Source organism: Physeter macrocephalus, chromosome 2 (assembly GCF_002837175.3).
Source record: "Physeter macrocephalus isolate SW-GA chromosome 2, ASM283717v5, whole genome shotgun sequence".
Classification (NCBI taxonomy): domain Eukaryota; kingdom Metazoa; phylum Chordata; class Mammalia; order Artiodactyla; family Physeteridae; genus Physeter; species Physeter macrocephalus.
Genome location: NC_041215.1, coordinates 74,905,116 through 74,925,460, shown reverse-complemented (window position 1 = coordinate 74,925,460; position 20,345 = coordinate 74,905,116). Strand labels below are relative to the sequence as shown.

Here is a 20,345-nt window from a genome sequence, read left to right as displayed (position 1 = left end):
TGTGTATGGTGTTAGGGAGTGTTCTGATTTCATTTTTTTACATGTAGCTGTCCAGTTTTCCCAGCACCACTTATTGAAGAGGCTGTCTTTTCTCCACTGTATATTCTTCCCTCCTTTATCAAATATAAAGTGACCATATGTGCGTGGGTTTTTCTCTGGACTTTCTATCCTGTTCCATTGATCTATATTTCTGTTTTTGTGCCAGTACCATACTGCCTTGATTACTGTATCTTTGTAGTATAGTGTGAAGTCAGGGAGCCTGATTCCTCCAGCTCCGTTTTTGTTTCTCAAGATTGCTTTGGCTATTCGGGGTCTTTTGTGTTTCCATACAAATTGTGAAATTTTTTGTTCTAGTTCTGCGAAAATTGCCATTGGTAGTTTGTTAGGGATTGCACTGAATCTGTAGATTGCTTTGTGTAGTATAGTCATTTTCACAGTGTTGTTTCTTCCATTCCAAGAACATGGTATATCTCTCCATCTATTTGTATCATCTTTAATTTCTTTCATCAGTGCTCAGAGCAATGGTAAAATTTTGCAGCCATCTCCAACCTTACTCTATATGTTGTAAAAGTAAGGTTTAAAAAAAATCAAAGCATCATTTACTTTTTTTTCTCCTTATGCGGGGAGGGGAAGGGGGAGGGTGGTTACATCATATCATTACACCACACTGTTGGCTCATTTTGAGTGATACTGCACAAAACGCATCAGTCATTTCCACAATGTGGCTCTGAGTCCCATGCTTGTTTTTTGGAACCACAGCAGAGCCCTGTGTCTTTCCCTTTATCATTTTGTCTTGTAAGTCTGCAGTTAGATCTCACAGAGCATATGAAACCCCGATTCTATCTTATGTTTTTCCCCTGGTGTGTTGACAAATCTGCCTCTGTGTCTTCACCTAAGTTGATGGTAAAAAGCACTCCTCTCTGAGGCAGAACTAGGATCAGATTCTGTTCCCTTTGGAGGGGAAGGAGGTGCCAGTGGGGGGAGGGGACATAAAGAAGACTTGAGTGTTTGGAGAGATTTCTGACCAGACTCTTTTATTTATTTCATTCAGAATGAACATTGGAATTTGTAAAGTGTGAAAATAACTGTTTGTATTTCTGCTCATGAAAACAGCTGTATTTCTTAGAGGGGTGTTAGCAGCAGGGGTGGAGAGTAAGTAGGAAAATGAGAAGAGCCTGCATACCCTTGTCCATCATTTCTCTCAAGGGTTCAAGAGCATGGAGGAGCCTGGGAATCACTGGCCATGAGGTAGTCTTATGCTTTCAGTACTCAGAACTTTAGAGTTTTTCATTTATGATGGCTCTAGGGTTCCAGAAAAAAACTTTAAGAAAACATTTTGGGGTTAAAGTCCACTGTCTAATTTCTCTCTCTCTCTCTTTTTTTTTTTTTTTAACCGAAAGGGAATTTAGGAACTGTTAGAGTTAAAAGCAATGTGGGGGAAGGGTAAGCTGGGACGAAGTGAGGGAGTGGCACAGACATATATACACTACCAAATGTAAAATAGATACCTAGTGGGAAGCAGCTGCATAGCACAGGGAGATCAGCTCCATGCTTTGTGACCACCTAGAGGGGTGGGATAGGGAGGATGGGAGGGAGACGCAAGAGGGAGGGGATATGGGGATATATGTATATGTATAGCTGATTCACTTTGTTATAAAGCGGAAACTAACACACCATTGTAAAGCAATTATACTCCAATAAAGATGTTAAAAAGAAAAGCAATTTGGATATCAGTCTCCTCATTTGTAAGATGGGACAATAAAAGTACGTGTTGTGTAAAAGTTGTAAAGACTATACATGAGAAAAAGCATGAACAGTCCTCTGAGTGAACCCTGGCTCATTTGAAAGACTCGATGAACACACCAGTATTGTCATGATTGCAGAAATAGCATGGTTGCAGAAATAGCAGCCCTTTCTCTCCTCTTTCCTCTCTACTGATAGATTTTGGCTCAAAAATAATAAACATTCTATTAATTAGAGCCAGTCAACAAGGTAATAAGAGATGGGGAGCTTCCCATTCTTTAGTGGTATTGGAGCAGAAACTTGTTGTACTGGGAATGTCGTTAGTGGAAACATCTCTGTGAGACATTCTAAGCTACATGTCCTCTTCCAGCCAAGTCAGAATGTCCAGCTACCTTACTAGTATTATCTTTGATTGCAGGGTGTTAGCACTAGGAAGACCTTACTCTGGCCCAGCTAAGATCCCCTCATTTCTCTCATTAGTATTTCCCGGCTAGTGCCAGCCACAGTGACTAGGACAGTCTGCCCCATCACATCCCAGTGGTACTTACATCATCATTTCTCTGCATTGAAAAAAATACAGCCATAAGGAAACATAGTAATTGCAGTATCTTAGTCTGCTGTTCCTTTTCCTTTTTCTGGTCTTAAAAGCTAAGAGATTCACAGAGTTGGTCTTGGGTCAGGACAGATAATCTAAGGCTTTTATTGAGGTTAGAAAAAAGTATTTACATATAAATTCCTGAAATGATTAACAACAATAATAACAATAAATAAAATCAACAACAACAACAATGAAAAAAATAGAAAGAAGGAAAGAAAAGAAATCTAGAAATCCAGTTAGAAAACTTCAAGGACCTGAGGAATGATGTATAAGTGCTTTTGTTATTTTAACACCAGTGAGAAAAATTTAAAAATAGAATATAGGAAAACAAAACAGAGTGTATATTTATATATGCTCAAAATTATGCATTACTTTTATGCATAATAATTATTAGCTAGACAATACTCATGTTAGATTAATTTAATTAAGGTTTTGTTTTTATAGACCCAGTAATTAAGTTTAGAAAAATACTCTGTAAGACTCAATTTCTATATACTACAGTGGTTCTGAGTGTGAGTTCTGGCATTAGCCTACTTGAACCCTGGCCCATACTTGGGCAAATTGTTCACCTCTCTGTGACTTCATTTCTCTATCTCTAAAAAACATACCTAATATCCAAAATATATAAGGAACTACTCCAACTTAATAGCAAAAAAACCAAATAACCTGATTAAAAAATGGGCAAAGGACTTGAATAGACATTTCTTCAAAGAAGATATGCAAATGACCAACAGGTACATGAAAAGATGCTCAATATCACTAATCACTAATCATCAAATAATGCAAATCAAAACCACATTGAAGTATCACCTTACACCTGTTAGGATGGCTATTATCAAGAAAACAAAATATAAGTGTTGGTGAGGATGTAGAGAAACTGGAATGCTTAAGAATAGTTGATGGGAATGTAAAATGGTGGAGTTGCTATGGAAAACATTAAGGAGGTTCCTCAAAAAATTAAAAATAGAAATACCATATGATCCAGCAAATCCCACTTCTGGGCATTTATCCAAAAGAATTGAAATCAGAATCACAAAGAGATACTTGCACTTCCATGTTTATAGTAGCACTATTCAAAATAACCAAAATATGGAAACAATCTAAATGTTGACCAACAGATGAATGGATTAAGAAAATGTGGTATATACATACACTGGGATATTATTCAGCCTTAACAAAGAAGGAAATCCTTCTATATGCCTCAACATGGATGAACCTAAAAGACATTATGCTAAGTGAAATAAACCAGTCACAGGGACTTCCCTGGTGGAGCAGTGGATAAGACCCTGTGCTCCCAATGCAGGGGGCTTGGGTTCGATCCCTGGTCAGGGAACTAGATCCCACAGGCATGCCACAACTAAGAGTTCTCATGCCACAACTAAGGAGCCCACCTGCCACAACTAAGACCCGGTGCAAACAAACAAATAAATAAATATTTTTAAAAAATAAGTAAGAAACCAGTCACAGAAAGACAAATATTGCATGTTACCACTTATATCAGGCATGTAAAATAGTCAAACTCATAGAAGCAGGGGGTAGAATGGTAGTTGCCAGGGACTGGGGGGAAAGGAAAAAGGAGAGCTGCTGTTCAACTGGTGTAAAATTTCATTTATGCAAGATGATTGAGTTCCTGAGATCTTTTGTACAATACTGTACCTATAGTTTACAATATCATATTGTACACTTCCTTTGTTAAGAGGGTGGATTTCATGTTGTGTTCCTACCACATTAAAGACAAACAAAAAGCAAAAAAGACCCCATATCTAAGATATGATTAAGGTTAGGTAAAATCATTCATAAAGTGTACAAATGCATTAAGAACCTGACATGTACTGAGTGTTGAATAACCATTACTATATTTTTCTTATTATACCCGTGAGAAGCCAGGTTGCTTGGATTACTTGGTCCATAACAAAGGTACCATCATTAATTGGGTGGCATCATGCTCAAGTTCTAGTTGCCATATCTAGGAGGAAAAAAAAGACCCAGAGGGCTGAGAGTAAATATTTTACCTAGGCATGGGACTGGATGGTTTTTGTCAGGGCTTATGCTATGTGTCTATAGCAGAATGCTTTCCATCTCCAGTTTCTCAAAAGGAACTGAAATGGAACTGTTCAGGGCAGTTGCTGGTGTAGAATGTGACAGAATGCTATGTTGCTTTGCATGACCTGTTTCAGGCTGGAGTGTTATTTATTTCCAGGAATGAATTAGGCAAGAGCTGTGATCTGGTTTTTTCCTAGGCATGTACTGTGTGCAGAAAGAGCTTGGAAACTTTGCTAAACCAGAATCTGCATTAGAGCCCTGGCTATTTTAATGCCTCATATCGAAGAATGGATATTACTCATATTTTGTTTTAAAAAAATGAATCACAGAGTTGAGGAAGAATGTCTGAATTGAGTATCAACAGAATTGTCTTATTTTTCAACGTGCAAAAATTCATGAAACTGTTGGCCAGTATTATCCTTATAAACTGTGGCAAAGATTAAGATGTCACAAATAATTTGTAAATATTAAAAAGCTTTTCATTTTACGAATGTTTCTCTCTTTCCTCCACACCGATGGTACTGTTATCTCTTGTGTTCTTGAGAATTATTGGGATTAATAGGGTGGAGAAGAGCCAAAATTGATCACTTTTCTTAGAAGCTCCTGGAAGTTTTCCTCATTAAATGCTGGGCTGGCTTCCCCACAGAAGTTATGGAGTTTCTGGAGAGATTTTAAATAGAAGAGATTCTCTTCAGCCTGGATGGCATGGACATGTCCTGCCTACAGGGAGAGAAATGGACAAAATGATTTTTTTTTTTTTTTTTTGCCACATCACGCGGCTTGCAGGATCTTAGTTCCCTGACCAGGGATTGAACCTGGGCCCTCTGCAGTGAAAACACGCAGTCCTAACCCCTGGACTGCCAGGGAATTTCCTGGACAAATTGATTTCTAATGTTCTCTTTTTCTGTGACCCCTGGACCCAGGAAGTCTCAACATAGACGCAGGCTCCTTCACAGTGTCTTTGGATCAACAGGTCATGGGAAATCACTATGGCAACACTGACTAATCTCTGAGGGAATGCTGATAGCAGAACCAGAGGTAGGGAACCCTTGTGGAAGTACTCAAAGGCTTAAGGAAGTTACAGGATTTTGTTGAACTGACACATTGATAGCACAAGTAATGAGGCTGGCAAACTTGATCTTAAGTGATAGACGGCACCTTAGTCAGAACGGCTAATACAGGCTGATTTCTGAATTTATTCCACAAATATTTATTGAACACTGGTCTATGTGCCAGTAATGTGCTGGGCAAGGGAATACGAAGAGAAGCAAATCATCATGGTTCCTGATATCATGGAACTTAAAATTTGATAGGGAGAGTCATACTGTTCGCTCTCGAGGTGGCTGTCCCCCTCCCCCATATGTACAGACAATAATAGGGTGTGGAATGTCATCAGTGGCAAACATTTCACAGATTTTTATTTTGTTTCTGTCTTCAATATTTTTGACACTGTGCTAAAAGTTATATTCAGTACATGAAAAAATACTACTGTGTTGAAAGCTTTTTAGGAAATTTTGACAGTATTTTTGTACAAAACATTTTTTGGAAAAAATACTTGTTAATTTATTCTATTTTAATTTGCCAATGTCAATAAAAAGTTAAGAAAAAAACTGATAGGGAAGACCAATATTAACTAACTTACCAGCCACACAAATACATAATTACAGACTGTGATAAGTGCCCTGACGTAAATTATAGGGTGCTGTGAGAATGTAGAAGATGGGAACCTAATTGGGAGGAAAAGGTGACGGTCAGATTTTGGAATTGTACACGCTTCCCTGAGGAAGGGGCTGAGATCGTAGGATGAGGAAACTGGATAAGCAGGTAAAATCGGAACGTTCTAGGGAGAAGCATGGTCAAAGGCCCTGAGATGGCAAAATGAGAATAGTAGCCTAAAATGAGGCTCATGAGGCATGCCAGGACAACGTAGTTTGTGTTATGCATTTTAATCCAGTCTAAGTGCAATGGGAACATACTGAAGGGGTTAGGAAAGTGGAGGTGGGGAGAAGACCAGCATGATCAGATTTTAATTTTGAACAATCTGACTGCAGTGAGGAGAAATCATTGAAGCTACACACAAAGGGTAAATATGCTATAGTTGAGATAAGAGATGATGGACGCTTGAGCAGATGGTTGCACTGGACATGAAGAGAAGTAGATGGACGTGAGGTCTCCTCAGGAGATAAAATTGACAGTAGTTGGTGCTGGACTGGGAAAGGGTAGGTGGGGCGAGGGAGATAGAAACTCCAGATTTGACTATATTGTTCAGATAGAGCTATATCAGACACAGATGGATTTTTAGATCAGACCAGAGGGAACATCTGGGAAGTTCTCCTGGTCCCTCCAGACTAAGTGGGGAAGGACCTCCCAAGCTCAATGTGGCAGAAGACGGCGTCTCAATTCCTCTTGACCAGAGATTCCTGGAGAAGCTCCTCTAAGGCATTCTGAGTGGCAGCCTCAACCTTTGGATTACCTTAAGCTCTGTGAAGGAAGGGACCATATCCATTTTGTTCCTGACTATAGGCCAGTGCTTAGCAGAAAGCCCAGCACATATGTCCACCAAAATATTATTGATAAAAATGTATTTCCCCAAGAGCACAGAGAATATGAGAGGTGATGGTGAGATGGAGAGATGTCTAGGAACCCATAGTTCAGACTCCTGGTGCCGTGACCTTCCCATGTCCCTCCCCCGTGAGTCCCTCCCTCCCTCCCAGGTCTTGTGCTTTTGTTGAGACTACGCCTTTCTACTCCAAATGCCCCCACCTTGTCATTTAGTTGAAAAAGCTTTAAAAGTTGCTTGGATGAATATATTTGGTTTCATTTTAAGGTGATATCTTATTTGAGAGCATTCATTTAAGTACAGCATTTTTTTTGGTTGGGTGAAACAGGGACTTACCAATTGTAGCTACTTGGAGAAATGAGTAAAGCGCTCAGGTCTAGGTGAAACAAAGGAAATAACACCATTAGGTAAGCCCAACAACACGGTGGAAAGTTTAACAAAGGAGGTTCCTGCAGATTCTAAAGCCCTGGAGGCCCAGAAGGTCAGGGAGAAGCAGGCTAGATGTTTTTAAAGCAATGAAATGAAGCCAAGATCTAGGAATTCAAGGTGAGAAGGAGGAGCCCCAGCAAACAATGCAGATGAACTTCAGCTCCAAGGACAAGCCGAGTGACAGTCACCTAACCCATAGGTGGTTAATTGCAACCAGAAGAAATCAGGAATCTATAGGTGGACTGTCTCTGGGGCTAGGACCAAGATGGAGATGAGTTCATAAGTAGGTAGTGATGATAGCTGAGATAACTTTGCCCAAGAATTTTTCTATCTGATTCTTGCTGTGATTTTCTTCATTTTCATGCAAAAAGGATGAGTGCATCTTCTCTCAAAATAATGAAATATATTTTCAGGTGGACCTGACACCATTGGAAATGTGATTTTTCAAAGTCATCAGTATGTTGCAAATGTGAAAGGAGGAAACTACCTCATAGGCATATGTTTCCTGAAAGATGAGTGTAAATGAATTGAATTACTGATATCTTCTAAGTGACATGGTTTCAAGCAGCAGACATTAAATAGTTTCTTCACAGTAAGCTCAGTGTGTGTGTGCACGTACACACAAATATGCACACTAGATAATTTCTCCCGCTGTTTCACCCTACATTAATCTGCAGCAAATGTTAAATTTTGACAATTTGGGCTTTTCGTGTAAATATTCAGCCAAACTCTGTGAGTGATACTGGGCTGGGCGCTGGGCTTTGGGCAAACATCCGTTTAGGCAGCTGTTTCTTTTGGATGGGGGGGTGGGTCCAGAGTCAACCCAATTTAGAACCATGATATGAGCCAGGAGCAGACCTGCTCTCACTGTAACTGTAGGTGAAAGAGAGTCTTTGAATTTAGCTCTGTATTTTCATGGGGCTTCAGAGACCCCTCAAATATTGGATTTCCAACCATCTCAGGTGTAATTGTATCAGATAGTCTATGTCTTGTTATATTTACAATAAACCAGAATAAACACACATGCTCTACATTTTTCTTCTTTTGGAATGACTGGTTCCTCTGTTGTTACCATCCTTCCACAGAGAGCTGTATGGGCATCAATGTTCACAGTGGCCTCGAAGAAGCTGTCCGTCCTCTGTAGTTCCCTCTAGGATAGGCAGGCTTGTCTTGGAATCTCCCTACCTCTACTTTGACACTTGTTTCTTTTTTTCAGTCCTCCTATTCCTTTTCTCCTTTTCCTTCCCTCCTACTTGTAGTCTTACCTAGTCTTTTTCTGCTGCCCTTTAGCTTATACCAGTTCCATAATGCTTCATTACACTTCCTTTTCTTGCCTCCATCAAAGCTCACAGAACTGAGTTCTAATCCTTATTCTTAATCTTACTCTCAGCAAGATAACACACCTAATCCACTTATGAAAGTACTCATTATCTCTCAATGTTTTGATAAGGGACAAATATTTAACATTCAGGAGTTACTTTTAAGTGCTGTGGACTAGAAGCATGGGGCAGGCAAGGGGTGGAGATCATTTTGGATGGGAAAGCCTTCCCATTTTCCTTACATCATACCAAGCAGGCAAAGCCGAAATGTTGGGCAGGTGTCATACCTGCCCATCTTTTCAAATAAAGTTTGAGAAGGGACCCTGGGACATCATCAGTGATGGTGGGATCTCTTCTTTTACCAAAAGAAGCATCATCTAAATGAGTCCAGGTTGGATTAGGTAAAGAATGAGATGGAGAAGGAGATGTGTCCTTGGAATCAGCCAGTCTCATAGCCTGGGGCAGGTGTTTGTGGTCAGCTGAGTCACACTGCCTTGGGATTGGCCAGCTCTACTTTCTTTTTCAACAATAAAAAGTCTTGCAAAACTGCTGGCATGTGAGACAGAGGAATCCAGAAAGTTTTGGCATCTTTTCCAGCAACATAATGGGTTTTAGGGAAGAGACTTGTGAGAGCGTGGTCCATGCATTCCACCACCAGGGAAAGGTCCATGTTCCCAAGGGATGTAGTGCCTTTCAGCTTGTTTAGACCTGTAAAAAAGCGACAAAAGCACATTTGCTCTGTGGAAGAAGAGGAATAGGGGAGTGTGAGGCTAGGTTGCAAAGGGGAGGATGCAGTGAGGGAATTTATTTTGAATTTGCCATTATAACTGGATCCCCTTGTGATGGGTTTCTATCTATTCCTCAGAAAAGGATGCAACAGTGATTTCTTTAGACCGCTGGCTCTCAAACTTGAGCGAGAAGCAGAATCTCCTAGAGGGCTTGTTAAAAGCCAGGTCCCACCTCTAGTTTCTGACTCAGTGAGTATGAAGTGGAACCCAAGAATTTGCACTTCTATCAAGTTTCCAGGTGATGCTGATGGTGCTGGTCCACGGACCAAACTTTGAGAAGTGCTACTTTAAACCAATGTAGGAAAGATACTTTATAAAATCTCTGAGGCTCCTGAACCCAGGAAGTTAGTAGTTTGATTCCGAATTTGCTTTACGGGAGTACTAAGTTTATAGGAAATGTGAGTGTGCACATGTGCTTGTGCCTTTGTGTGCGTACACTCATATAACATGTGCCTCTATAAGTCAGTGAATAAAGAGAGAATTATCTCCCAAAGTCCTGACTCAGGAAGCTAAAGGTATCCTGCTTCTCAGGTAAAAGAAGTGTTTGAGTAACGAGCTAAGATACTTTAAAAAAAATAATAAATTTATTTATTTTTGGCTGCATTGGGTCTTCGTTGCTGTGCACGGTCTTCCTCTAGTTGCGGTGAGCAGGGGCTACTCTTTGTTGCGGTGCATGTGCTCTCCTTGCAGTGGCTTCTCTTATTGTGGAGCACAGGCTCTAGGGGCGTCAGCTTCAGTAGTTGCAGCACACGGGCTCAGTAGTTGTGGCTTGCGGCTCTAGAGCACAGCCTCAGTAGTTGTGGCACACGGGCTTAGTTGCTCCGTGGCATTTGGGATCTTCCCAGACCAGGGCTCAAACCTGTGTCCCCTGCACTGGCAGGCAGACTCTTAACCACTGCGCCACCAGGGAAGTGCCAAGCTAAGATACCTTTAAAGAGGCAAGTATTTTATCAAGGGAGTGGTGATGGCTTGGAGCATTCCTCCTAAGCTCTTAAAACATACCTTGAGTTGTGTCTTCTCAAGGGAAAATCTATTGTGTTAAATCTTTCTTTCTACTTCAGGGCCAGTAGCCAAAAGTTGTTCAAAGAGTCTAATTGAGGCTAGCTCGTTAAGTCTTAGTCAATTTTAAACTCCTACTACTCCACCTTGTGAAATGAAGCAAGGTGAACTTACATTTGTGAGTGACTTTGGAGCTATGAGTCTGGCTGACCTTGAGGTCCTGGCTCAGAAAACTCTAATGAGCACCCAGGACAAAATAGGGCTCTAAGCCTTTGGGAATTCTGAGAAAGGACACCTGACCCAGGGGCCAAGTCAAAAATAATTTTGAGATGGAAGTTGATGATATATTCACAGGCACTTAGAAAGTATCAAGGTCACCATCAAACAGGGAAAGCTCTTTTCAATGAGGGATTTTGTTTCCGAACTTACTTAGAACCTTCAGAGGCGGTACGTGAGTAAGAAACAGAGCGTTTAATGGCAGTGGTTGTAACCCTACACATAGTGACATATCAGCACTGGGAGGTTTGTCAAACCAGATGCTCTAGTTGACCTATGTGTGTGTGCGTGTGTGTGTGTGTGCATGTGTGTGTGTGCGTGTGCGCGCGCGCGCGTGTGTGTGTGTGTGTGTGTGTGTGTAGTGAGGTGGCTGGGGAAGTCAGTCAGTCTAAAAGCCTCCCGAGGTGGATCTGACTAGGCTTTTGGCTCCAGCTTGAAAATTCCTGGCCTTGAATCTTGCTACAGTCGGCTGTCTTCCCAAGCCTGCTGATGAAGAGGTAAGATCACAGCTGGGGTTAGAGTGACACAAAATTAGGTGGAGCGCTCTTTGGCTCAAAGCAGAAGCTTAGTAAGTGTTCGAGGAATGGCAAGTAAACTAACAGGGCCAGGACGTTTGACGTGTAGGTGGGCCCCTGATACAGGAAGTTCCAGCAGTTTCTCAATGCCTCTTCCCTGTTACAGTGCACGGCCCGAGAATCGATGGCGAAGTCAGGCTGTCTGGGTTTAGATCTTGCTCTTCCACTTACTAGCTGTGCCACTTTGGGCAAGTTACATCCTTGTGCCTCTGTTTCTATAAAATTCAGAGGGTTTGTTTGGGTATTTTATTTATTTTATTTTTTATTTATTTATTTTTTTGCGGTACGCGGGCCTCTCACTGTTGTGGCCCCTCCCGTTGCGGAGCACAGGCTCCGGACGCGCAGGCTCAGCAACCATGGCTCACGGGCCCAGCCGCTCCGCGGCCTGTGGGATCTTCCCGGACCGGGGCGCGAACCCGTGTCCCCTGCATCAGCAGGCGGATTCTCAACCTCTGCGCCACCAGGGAAGATTTGGGCATTTTAAATGAAAGAGTTTGTGTAAAACACTTAGAATGGTGACAAGTACATAGTAAATGTTCATTATGTGTTAGTCATCATTATCTAATCTTTATGATTATTCCTCTAACCCTGACTCAGTCTGACTTTTGTTACTTTTCCTTCCGTCCCCATTTCCCATGCATTCCTGCTCCAGAAGACTTCCACCCAAATAATTTCTTCCTGTTTAAGCCTTATTCAAACCTGACCTTTCCTATAAAGGCTTCTTAACTAGCAGTACTTTTTATCCTGTGCTGAATTTCTTGGTAATTAGAGAACATACTATCTAGCACCCCTTCTGGGCTGTTGGGTTGTGTCTCAGAAATAAAGGATAAAGTTTCTTGCATGTTGTACGGTCTCATTGTTCAGTCTCATCTGCTTACATTTTGTTGTCAACTAGATTGTAAGCTAGTTAAGGGTCAAAGTCTGAGTCTTTATATTTTGTAACCTCCATAAATCCTTGAACAATGTTGAATGAGTGGTCAGTGATTACCTAAAAGAGGAGGTTTGGGTAGAGGTGAAGACCGTGGGCTCCAGTCCAGGCACGCCTGGGGGAGTTGTATAAACTTGGGTAGGACATTTCACCTTTCCAAGCCTCTGCTCACTACTCTAGTTCTTTTGAGGAATAAATGATATAATTTATAAGGCACTTAGTATAGAACTTGGCACTTAGTAAATGCTCAGTAAGTGTTTATAAACACTTGGAGGAGCAAGAGATGACACTGGAATTAATAAGGATCCCTGATCTATATTTGAGATCTCTATTGGTGTATTACCATGAGAACCTTATTTTTTCAATTATGTTTGAGTCTCCTTCCAGCTGTCTAGGACAATGAATACCAGAGGACCCTGGGTCCACCCAGAAACTCACTTTTTTCGATGTAGCCTTCTCCGTATTGTTGTTTGATGTCTGGAGACAGATGCTTCCAAATGGTGAGTTTTCTTTCGGTGGTCTTTACTGGATCTGACAAATCTGTTTTGAACAATCCTGGTTCAATGCATGCGACGTGCACATCAAAAGCTTTCATGTCCCGCCTGTGAAAAGAGCCCATAGAAGATGTTTAATCCAGGCTTACTTGGAGAATGTTCACTTATGAATCTTCTCATGGAATCATGGAATGGGGTGCATGGGAAAGAGCATCTTGTTCTACCCTCTCAGTTTGCAGATGAGGAAACTGAAGTTCAGGGTGGTGAAGTGAGGGCTGGTTTCGTGGCAGAACAGGAAAGGGATCTGGGTAGACCCACCCCCAGTGCAGTGTTCCCCCAAAAGATAATGTCTCATTAAGCTGACAAGCATTTGGGTTAGGGACAAGGTTCTTCTCAGTACTCAAACTACCTGATGGTGAAATCGACTAATGGCTGGCCTGGATTGTCAAGTTTACCTCTCCTCCAGGAATGTGAGGAGATTACAGCACAAATGAGGGGTGCTGAGGGATACAATATGACCATCCCTGACCTGAATAACCTGCTCCCTATGCTGCTTGGCAAGCTCTTTCATCATGTCGACTTGGAAAACCAATAGTCTACTGGTTTACCGGGAGACATGGTTTTAAGGGAATATGGTGCCCCTTTCTTTAAAGCAAACCAAAGTATTACAAACGGTTTATGAATAATTGTTCCCTAAATTTAATTTCTCTTTCCACTAGGAATATATAAGGAAGTAGTTATTCATTTTAACAGAAGTCCTCACCATAACATTTTTCAAAGAACTCTACCAGTGAACTTAAAATGTGGTTTATCTTAGGTTCTGCTTTCTAGAAACATACCTATTGTCTAGTTTGAAGTATATTTTACTAAAAATGCAAATTAGCTTGACCTTGAAAGATTTTGAAATGTATATTGCTTGCATTAAAATTAAAAAGATTATTTTCCAACTTAATTGTATTTTTCTCACCTATTTTCTGATCCCCTTTGGATTTTGGAATGTAGCAGTGCCAAGGGGGTATTTGGGAAGCCTTGTCTCTCCATGTGCTCACGAAAATAACATATAGTCTATGTTACTGACTTTAAGTCAATAACATGACTTTAAGTTTAACTTTAACTTTAAGTCCACAACTAAGCTTACCAGGTAAGTAAAACCAGTATGAAACCAGCAGGCTTGCTGGGCAAATATAGCTTTAAAGAGCCCCAGCCTTCTCCCAATTGGACTGCTGCTCCTAATCCTCTTATAATATAGAAATTCTGTAGCTGTCACTGGAGTGTGGCCTGAATACACAGTAGCATTTCTAATACCAGCTCCAAGCCTTAGAAAGAGATAAACACCCTTATTGGTTAATTTCAAGCATGGTATAGTTGCATTGTAATCCTACAAGCCCGTCAGTTGAAATCTCTTTTTAAAAGTGAGTAAATCCCTAAGTATACTAAAATTTTATTAGGATACTGTTGCTGAAATCACGGAACTAAAGGGCAACCAAAGAGACTAATGGAGGTTCCCCATGACCCTGCTAATCAAAGTGCGATTCCCGAATCACAGGCAGTACTTGGGTACTTCTTAGAAATGCAGAAACTCAGGACCCACCTGAGACCCACTGAATCAGAATCTGCATTTTGACAAAATCCTCTGGTGATTTACTGTTTGAGAAGTGTTGTTCTAATGCTATTGTGTTTATTTCCTGGGAGAATCAAACCAGGCAACCAGATTAAATGGCAAAATGGAGTTGCTCTGTTTTTGTTAGTCTCCATGGAATAATCTGACCTTTTACTGGTAAGCTAAGCCTAGATCCATGGTTTAGATTACAAACTTTAACATGTGCTTTCAACACATGCTGGTTGAATAAATGTATAAATCAAAGAAAAGGCTATATCTAATTTGTCTTTCTTCCCTAAGGCACACTCTGCTGGATACCCTCCATTTGCTCCTCTAGTCCCCTCCACCCTTCTTCCTGCACTACTATCTGGGATTTTACCTTCTGTTGGGTACAGTCAGTTGGGAGTACTGGTGGGAGATCAGAGGGAGTGATGAGAAGAGGTTGAGCTAGTTATTCCTCCTGCCGTGTGGACACTGGTTGGTTTCATCCCTCACCTGAAGGTGATAGCCTCTATGTATCCAGGTTCAGGAGACAGCCCTGTCTCCTTGTCCCTTCAGTCCGGTGGACAGATATACCTCTGGTGGCACTAACTCCTAGAAACTACACTACCTTTTGAGATTTCCCTGCACAGCTCCCCTGTCTGCAAACAGTCCTTTCAGTAAATCTGCTCCATTGACCCAATTTTAATGTGCCTCCATTTCCCATGAGAACGTTAACTGATATAACCATTTGCAGTTTAGAGGCTTTGAACTGACAGTCACAGGTTCTGGTTTCAGGTAAGATGCATTAAGCACACATATTCCTGTCTCTCCCATTGAAAGCAGCTACAATACCTGGAGAGAATGCATGGAGCAGCTATTTAAAAACTCTAAAAAGCAAATGTTAGTAGGCAAAGTAGGGAAGAAGAGTAGATTTTGAAATACCACTGAACCAAACGTGGGTTTCCTATATTTCCACTGCTCTAGATCCCTGGTCTGGACTCAAATCAATCTCAAAACTCAGAAGTAGAAGGAAAGAATTCCAGGAGAGACCCAATTCATAAACAGAGAGAACTCCAGGCGAAGCCCATTGTTCTGGCTTGAGGAGTTGGCGTGGGGGATCCTAATGCTCAGAGAGAGCGGGTACTCCTCTTCCTTCCTTCCTTCCTTCCTTCCATCCTTTCTTTCTTTCTTCCCTCCCTCTTTCTTCTTCTTTCCCTCCTTCACTTCCATCTTTCCTCCCTCGCTCTTTCATCCTCTCGCTCTTTCATTCCTCTCTTCCTTCCTTCCCTCCTTCCTCTTTCTTTCTTTCTTTCTTTCTTTCTTTCTTTTTTTTCTCTTTCTTTCTGAAGAAAGGAAGAGAGAGGGAGGGAGAGAGAGAGAGAAAGAGAGAGAAAGAAAGAAAGCTTTCAGAAAAGAAAGAAAAGATAAAGAAGAACCAAATGAAAATTTTACACTTGAAAAATACAATAATCAAAATAAAATATTTACTGGCTGGACTTACTTATTAGTAAAATGGAGAAGATGAAGGAAAAGCAGTGAATTTGAAGACAAATCATTAGAAATTACCTAATCTGAACAGCAAAGAGAAAAGTAATTGAAAAGGTGAACAGAAACATAGGGATCTGTGGTACAAAACCAAAAGGTCTAACATTTGTGTTAGAATCCTAGGAGGAGGAATAATGGATTGTAGAAAAAAAAAAAGTTTGGAGAAACAATGGCTGAAAACTCCCCAAATCTGTCAAAAGGTATAAACCTAGAGATTTAAGAAGCCCAGTGAACCTCAAACATCATAAACCCAAAGTAATTCATGTCTGTGCACATTGAGCTGGGGGACTTTGTTTATTAAATCGGTCGTCTTATGGTTTTATGCTCTGGGATTCTCTGATAGCACACAGCAAAAAGATGTGGTCAGTGCTTTCTGGTGGTAGCAGAATCTTCACCTCTGATTAGCAAGCTCCTACTCTGAGTTTCGTTTGGAAATGGAAGCATCAGAGGAAAGCTGTCTTTCTTGTCCTTGGGGTGGGGCTGGGGAGGTTACCATACATTCAGATATAGCGTGTGAGGTTTGAGTCCAGAACTTGCAACAGGAGGAAATAAAATGCTGCATAGCTGAGTCATTATTTACCAGATAATTTTCTACCGAGGGTTTAAATAAAATGTTACTGTTGTGTCTGCAGCTGACAGTAACACCAACAGAGAGACCTGATTTAGGTTCTCTCTGTGATTCCCTGTTAAATAAGCTGATCTGTTGAATATAAATTTGCCACCACTATCCACATCATGCACTAATGCAAAAAGGAAAAAAGACTTCGACAGAACTATGTTCAAATCTCAATTCTACCACTTGACAGCTGGGTGACCTTGGGCAAGTTACTTCATCTCTCTTAGTTACAGTGGTATCATCTATAAATTGGGAATAGCGTAAAGCACCAAATATAGTGTCTGGTACATAAATAAATGTTCAGTGAATGTTAACACCTATTATTTTCTAATATGCCCACCTTCGCTTTACCTTAAGCTGTCATTGAAGGCTTCTACTGCATATTTGGATGGAGCATAGCCCCCTCCGCTGAATGCAAGCCGACCCCCAATGCTGGAGACGTTGATAACCCTCCCCCGAGCTTTTTTGACCAAGGGAAGCATATTTAACGTGACACTGATGAGTCCAAACAGGTTCACTTCAATAGGTTCTCTGTAGTCCTCCACTGTCAGCCAGTCGGTGGGCGCCAGCACGCCGAGAACACCAGCATTGTTGATCAGACCCCAGAGACCTAGAACAGAGAGGAAGGGAAGGAGGTGTGGTAGAAGGTGGCATTATATGGGCATCCTTGATGGAAATACAGCCCTTGCTTTACCTGATGGTGCCATTTTCTCCTCTAGTCATACTCCTTCCTGCTTTGAAATACTTTGCTGTCTTGGGAAGTGAGAGCACAGAGGGTGAGAGGCTAAACTGAAATGGCTGAAGTTCTGTGACTGGAAGCCAATCTCACAATTCTTCTGTTTCTGCTTCTGAATATCAAATACTGATACTGTCTGAGTGACACTCTTTGCTTTTTAATCTCAGATGTGAGTAAATTGGTCGATTTTTCCTACCGTGCTAGATGGCAAATCCAGAGAATATTTATAAACAGTTCTTTAGGGCTTCCCTGGTGGCGCAGTGGTTGAGAATCCGCCTGCCGATGCAGGGGACACGGGTTCGCGCCCCGGTCCGGGAGGATCCCACATGCCGCGGAGCGGCTGGGCCCGTGGGCCATGGCCGCTGGGCCTGCGCGTCCGGAGCGGGAGAGGCCACGGCAGTGAGAGGCCCGGGTACCGAAAGAAAAAAAAACAAAAAACAAACAAACAAAAAAACAGTTCTTTATAGACAAAGAACAACATTGATCTATTTCGCAGTTAGTTTTGGTAAAAATCCAGTCATTCACTTGGCTTATTTTATGGTGGGGAGCATTTAATATTGTTAAAGGTGTTTGGAATTCAAGCATTAAAAAATAACTGGAGCCTCATCAAACCATTGCCTTTGAAAGTTTTCAGAGTCTCAACTATATGATGAAGATGTGATAGAGAAAAATCACATACATTTGTTTTTTCCCTTGTGGACTCAAATATCTTCATTCATGAGAATATTTCAAACTTGATCCAAGCCAATAAAAGTATTCTAGTTCAGAATGCTGCCATCTTTGCAGAATCTGAGGCAGAATGAGGTCCAGTGACTCACTACTCTATCACGACTATCTAAGACACCTTTGCTCAGATCCTCAGACCATTTCCTTCCTTTCCCAGTGAAAATGTGTGAGCTCTGGAACCATCTTGTAGTGAGAAGTGGGTCCCAATCCAGATGACAATTTGGAGATTGCCCCCATGATCTCCTGTAGCTTTTAGCCCCAAGTTCTTTGCTGTGCAGGGGGCTAGAGTAGCACTTCACAGGAAAAGACCAGGAAAAGTTAATACCTCTATCTCAGTTCTAAATTCACCCACTGGGACTTAGGATAACGTGGACTGTGTCTCTCATGCATGTAGAGAGCTTGCAACTTAGAACTACTCAGGGGTTATTCTAAAATTTCTCCAATCTTCTCCAGTACACAGCTGGTATTTAGGAAACATTTTTTTGGAGAAACTATTTAAAATCAGAACACATTTTATTTAGCTTTGGTAACTTCTCAACCCCCCTTCCATTCTTCCCATCCCCACATCACTCGCCTTTCTCCCCTGCTTGGTTTTTCACCCACTGGGAAGTCCTCTTGACACTTTCTGGGTCAGTTACATCCAGAAGCACAGTATGAAGCCTCTCTGAGGTTTCTTCCTTTAAAGCTGTTGATCCTGATTCAGTCAGACAGGCAGCAATTACATGAAATCCTTTTTTATCAAAAGTTCTGGCTGCCAAGTTTCCAAAGCCAGTGTCACACCCAGTGATGAAAATGTACTTATCAGTGATGTCCGTGATCTTTAGCTGTCCTTTATAATGCCATAGAAAACCACAAAGGATCAGGAGGGCTAACACCCAAAAGAGCATTTTCCCCCTGTGTATGACAGAGACACTTCTTTCTTGAACAGTAAAAGAAGATGGCGTCCTGAGTGTTCAAAATTAGAAAGAGAATTCAAATTAGAACCATTAAGGCATTATAACCCAGGAGTGATGAACTTAAGATATCTTAATGCATTTGAGTGGATAAATGGATAGTTAAAAATACAATAACTCTTATTTGGTTGGGAAGATGGCCATTTAAGTGCTAAAACACTCCTCTAAAGTAATGCAAAAACTAACCAAGTAGTAGAAAAAGTAATGGCAAAGTTGACACAGGTCATTGGGTTGATAAGACATTTATTTCCTGCATATATATACAAATATTTCTTTCCTTAATAAGGAATACAAACATACATACAGATAGAATGATACACACACACACTCATGTGCACACATACACACAATTTTATTTCTATTGCTTTACAAGGAACAGATTATTTCTGTTAAGATAAAAAATAGTGTAATATATCTTCACTTATCATGGAAAATTTGGGCTCTGCTTTCATCTGTTTTTCCTGCCAAAAGATCTATAGCTAAAGAAAGAAAAAAAGAGTAAAAGAATTATTAACTGATAAACATAAATCAGATGTAGATGGTAGGTTTGTGCAAACTAGTTGATTCTTGTGATATAGCTGTGACTATTTCTAAAGCAGTCAGGTTTTTAGACTATCGTGGGGTAAAAAATTGGTATCGTTTCTCCAAATCTTCCCTCTGTAGGAGTTATTCATTTGTTGCAAATCATGTCCATGTAGCAGGATTTCCCCTTCTCAAATATATAAATACATTAAAAATATATAATTTTGAGGGGTGGTGTAACCAACTCTTGCAAAATTTCATATTTAGACATTTTAAGGAAATTTCATGTTTATACATTCAATTAGTATAGTGTTTTGTTCATGTCCTGGTCTTGATAAATAATTGTCAAATAACTAAATGTTGACTATATTCCCTGAATGGATTCGGTAGCCTTTACTGCAATCCGAACTCCCAAGGGAATTTTGTGAAAAATGCAAATACTCATGGGGTTTCACGTGCCCTAGAGCAGAGAGTGGAAATTTTCTGTGTCGTTGTGTTTGGCCGATGGCAGGCCTAAGGTGAGCAATAGTAAAACAATGGCTTACATTTATGAAGCATTCTGTACTGCACTTTTCCATAGAGGTCTCCTTTGATCCTCTTAACAGCCTTCTCAGAGAGGGCACATTGCCTGCTTCATTTTATAGGAAACTTAATATGCCAGTTAATAAGTGTAAACGGAATGATGGAATTAGCAAATCATCATTTGGCAACTGACATAGTGACAATTGTTCCAGGCAATTTTATACTAGTGGGTGAAATTCTGAAGAGAAACAATAACCATAGAATCTCAAAGAATATCTGCATAAGATTTGTACTAATTAAAAAGAGAGCAAGGGGCTTCCCTGGTGGCGCAGTGGTTGAGAATCCGCCTGCCGATGCAGGGGACACGGGTTCGTGCCCTGGTCCGGGAAGA

The 20,345-nt window shown here is 40.9% G+C and overlaps 1 protein-coding gene across 4 annotated transcripts in view; it reads right to left on the bottom strand.

The window, feature by feature from the left end:
• Positions 1-2,439: 2,439 nt before the first annotated feature.
• DHRS9 (dehydrogenase/reductase 9) overlaps positions 2,440-20,345 on the bottom strand; it is a 26,591-nt gene continuing 8,685 nt past the window's right edge. The window contains exons 2-7 of one of the 4 annotated variants that reach the window (XR_008618637.1): positions 18,532-18,902; positions 16,847-17,105; positions 12,697-12,860; positions 8,980-9,430; positions 7,281-7,320; positions 2,440-5,104 (exon numbers count right to left, since the gene is read on the bottom strand). Coding sequence is in view for 3 of the 4 variants with exons in the window: in XM_055088370.1 (XP_054944345.1) it covers positions 9,177-9,430; positions 12,697-12,860; positions 16,847-17,105; positions 18,532-18,844 (990 nt within the window). In the remaining variant the exon portion in view is untranslated. Of the gene's footprint in view, positions 5,105-5,130; positions 9,431-12,696; positions 12,861-16,846; positions 17,106-18,531; positions 18,903-20,345 lie in introns of those variants that run through there. The other 3 variants (XM_055088371.1, XM_055088370.1, XM_007110944.3) reach the window with 3 other exon arrangements.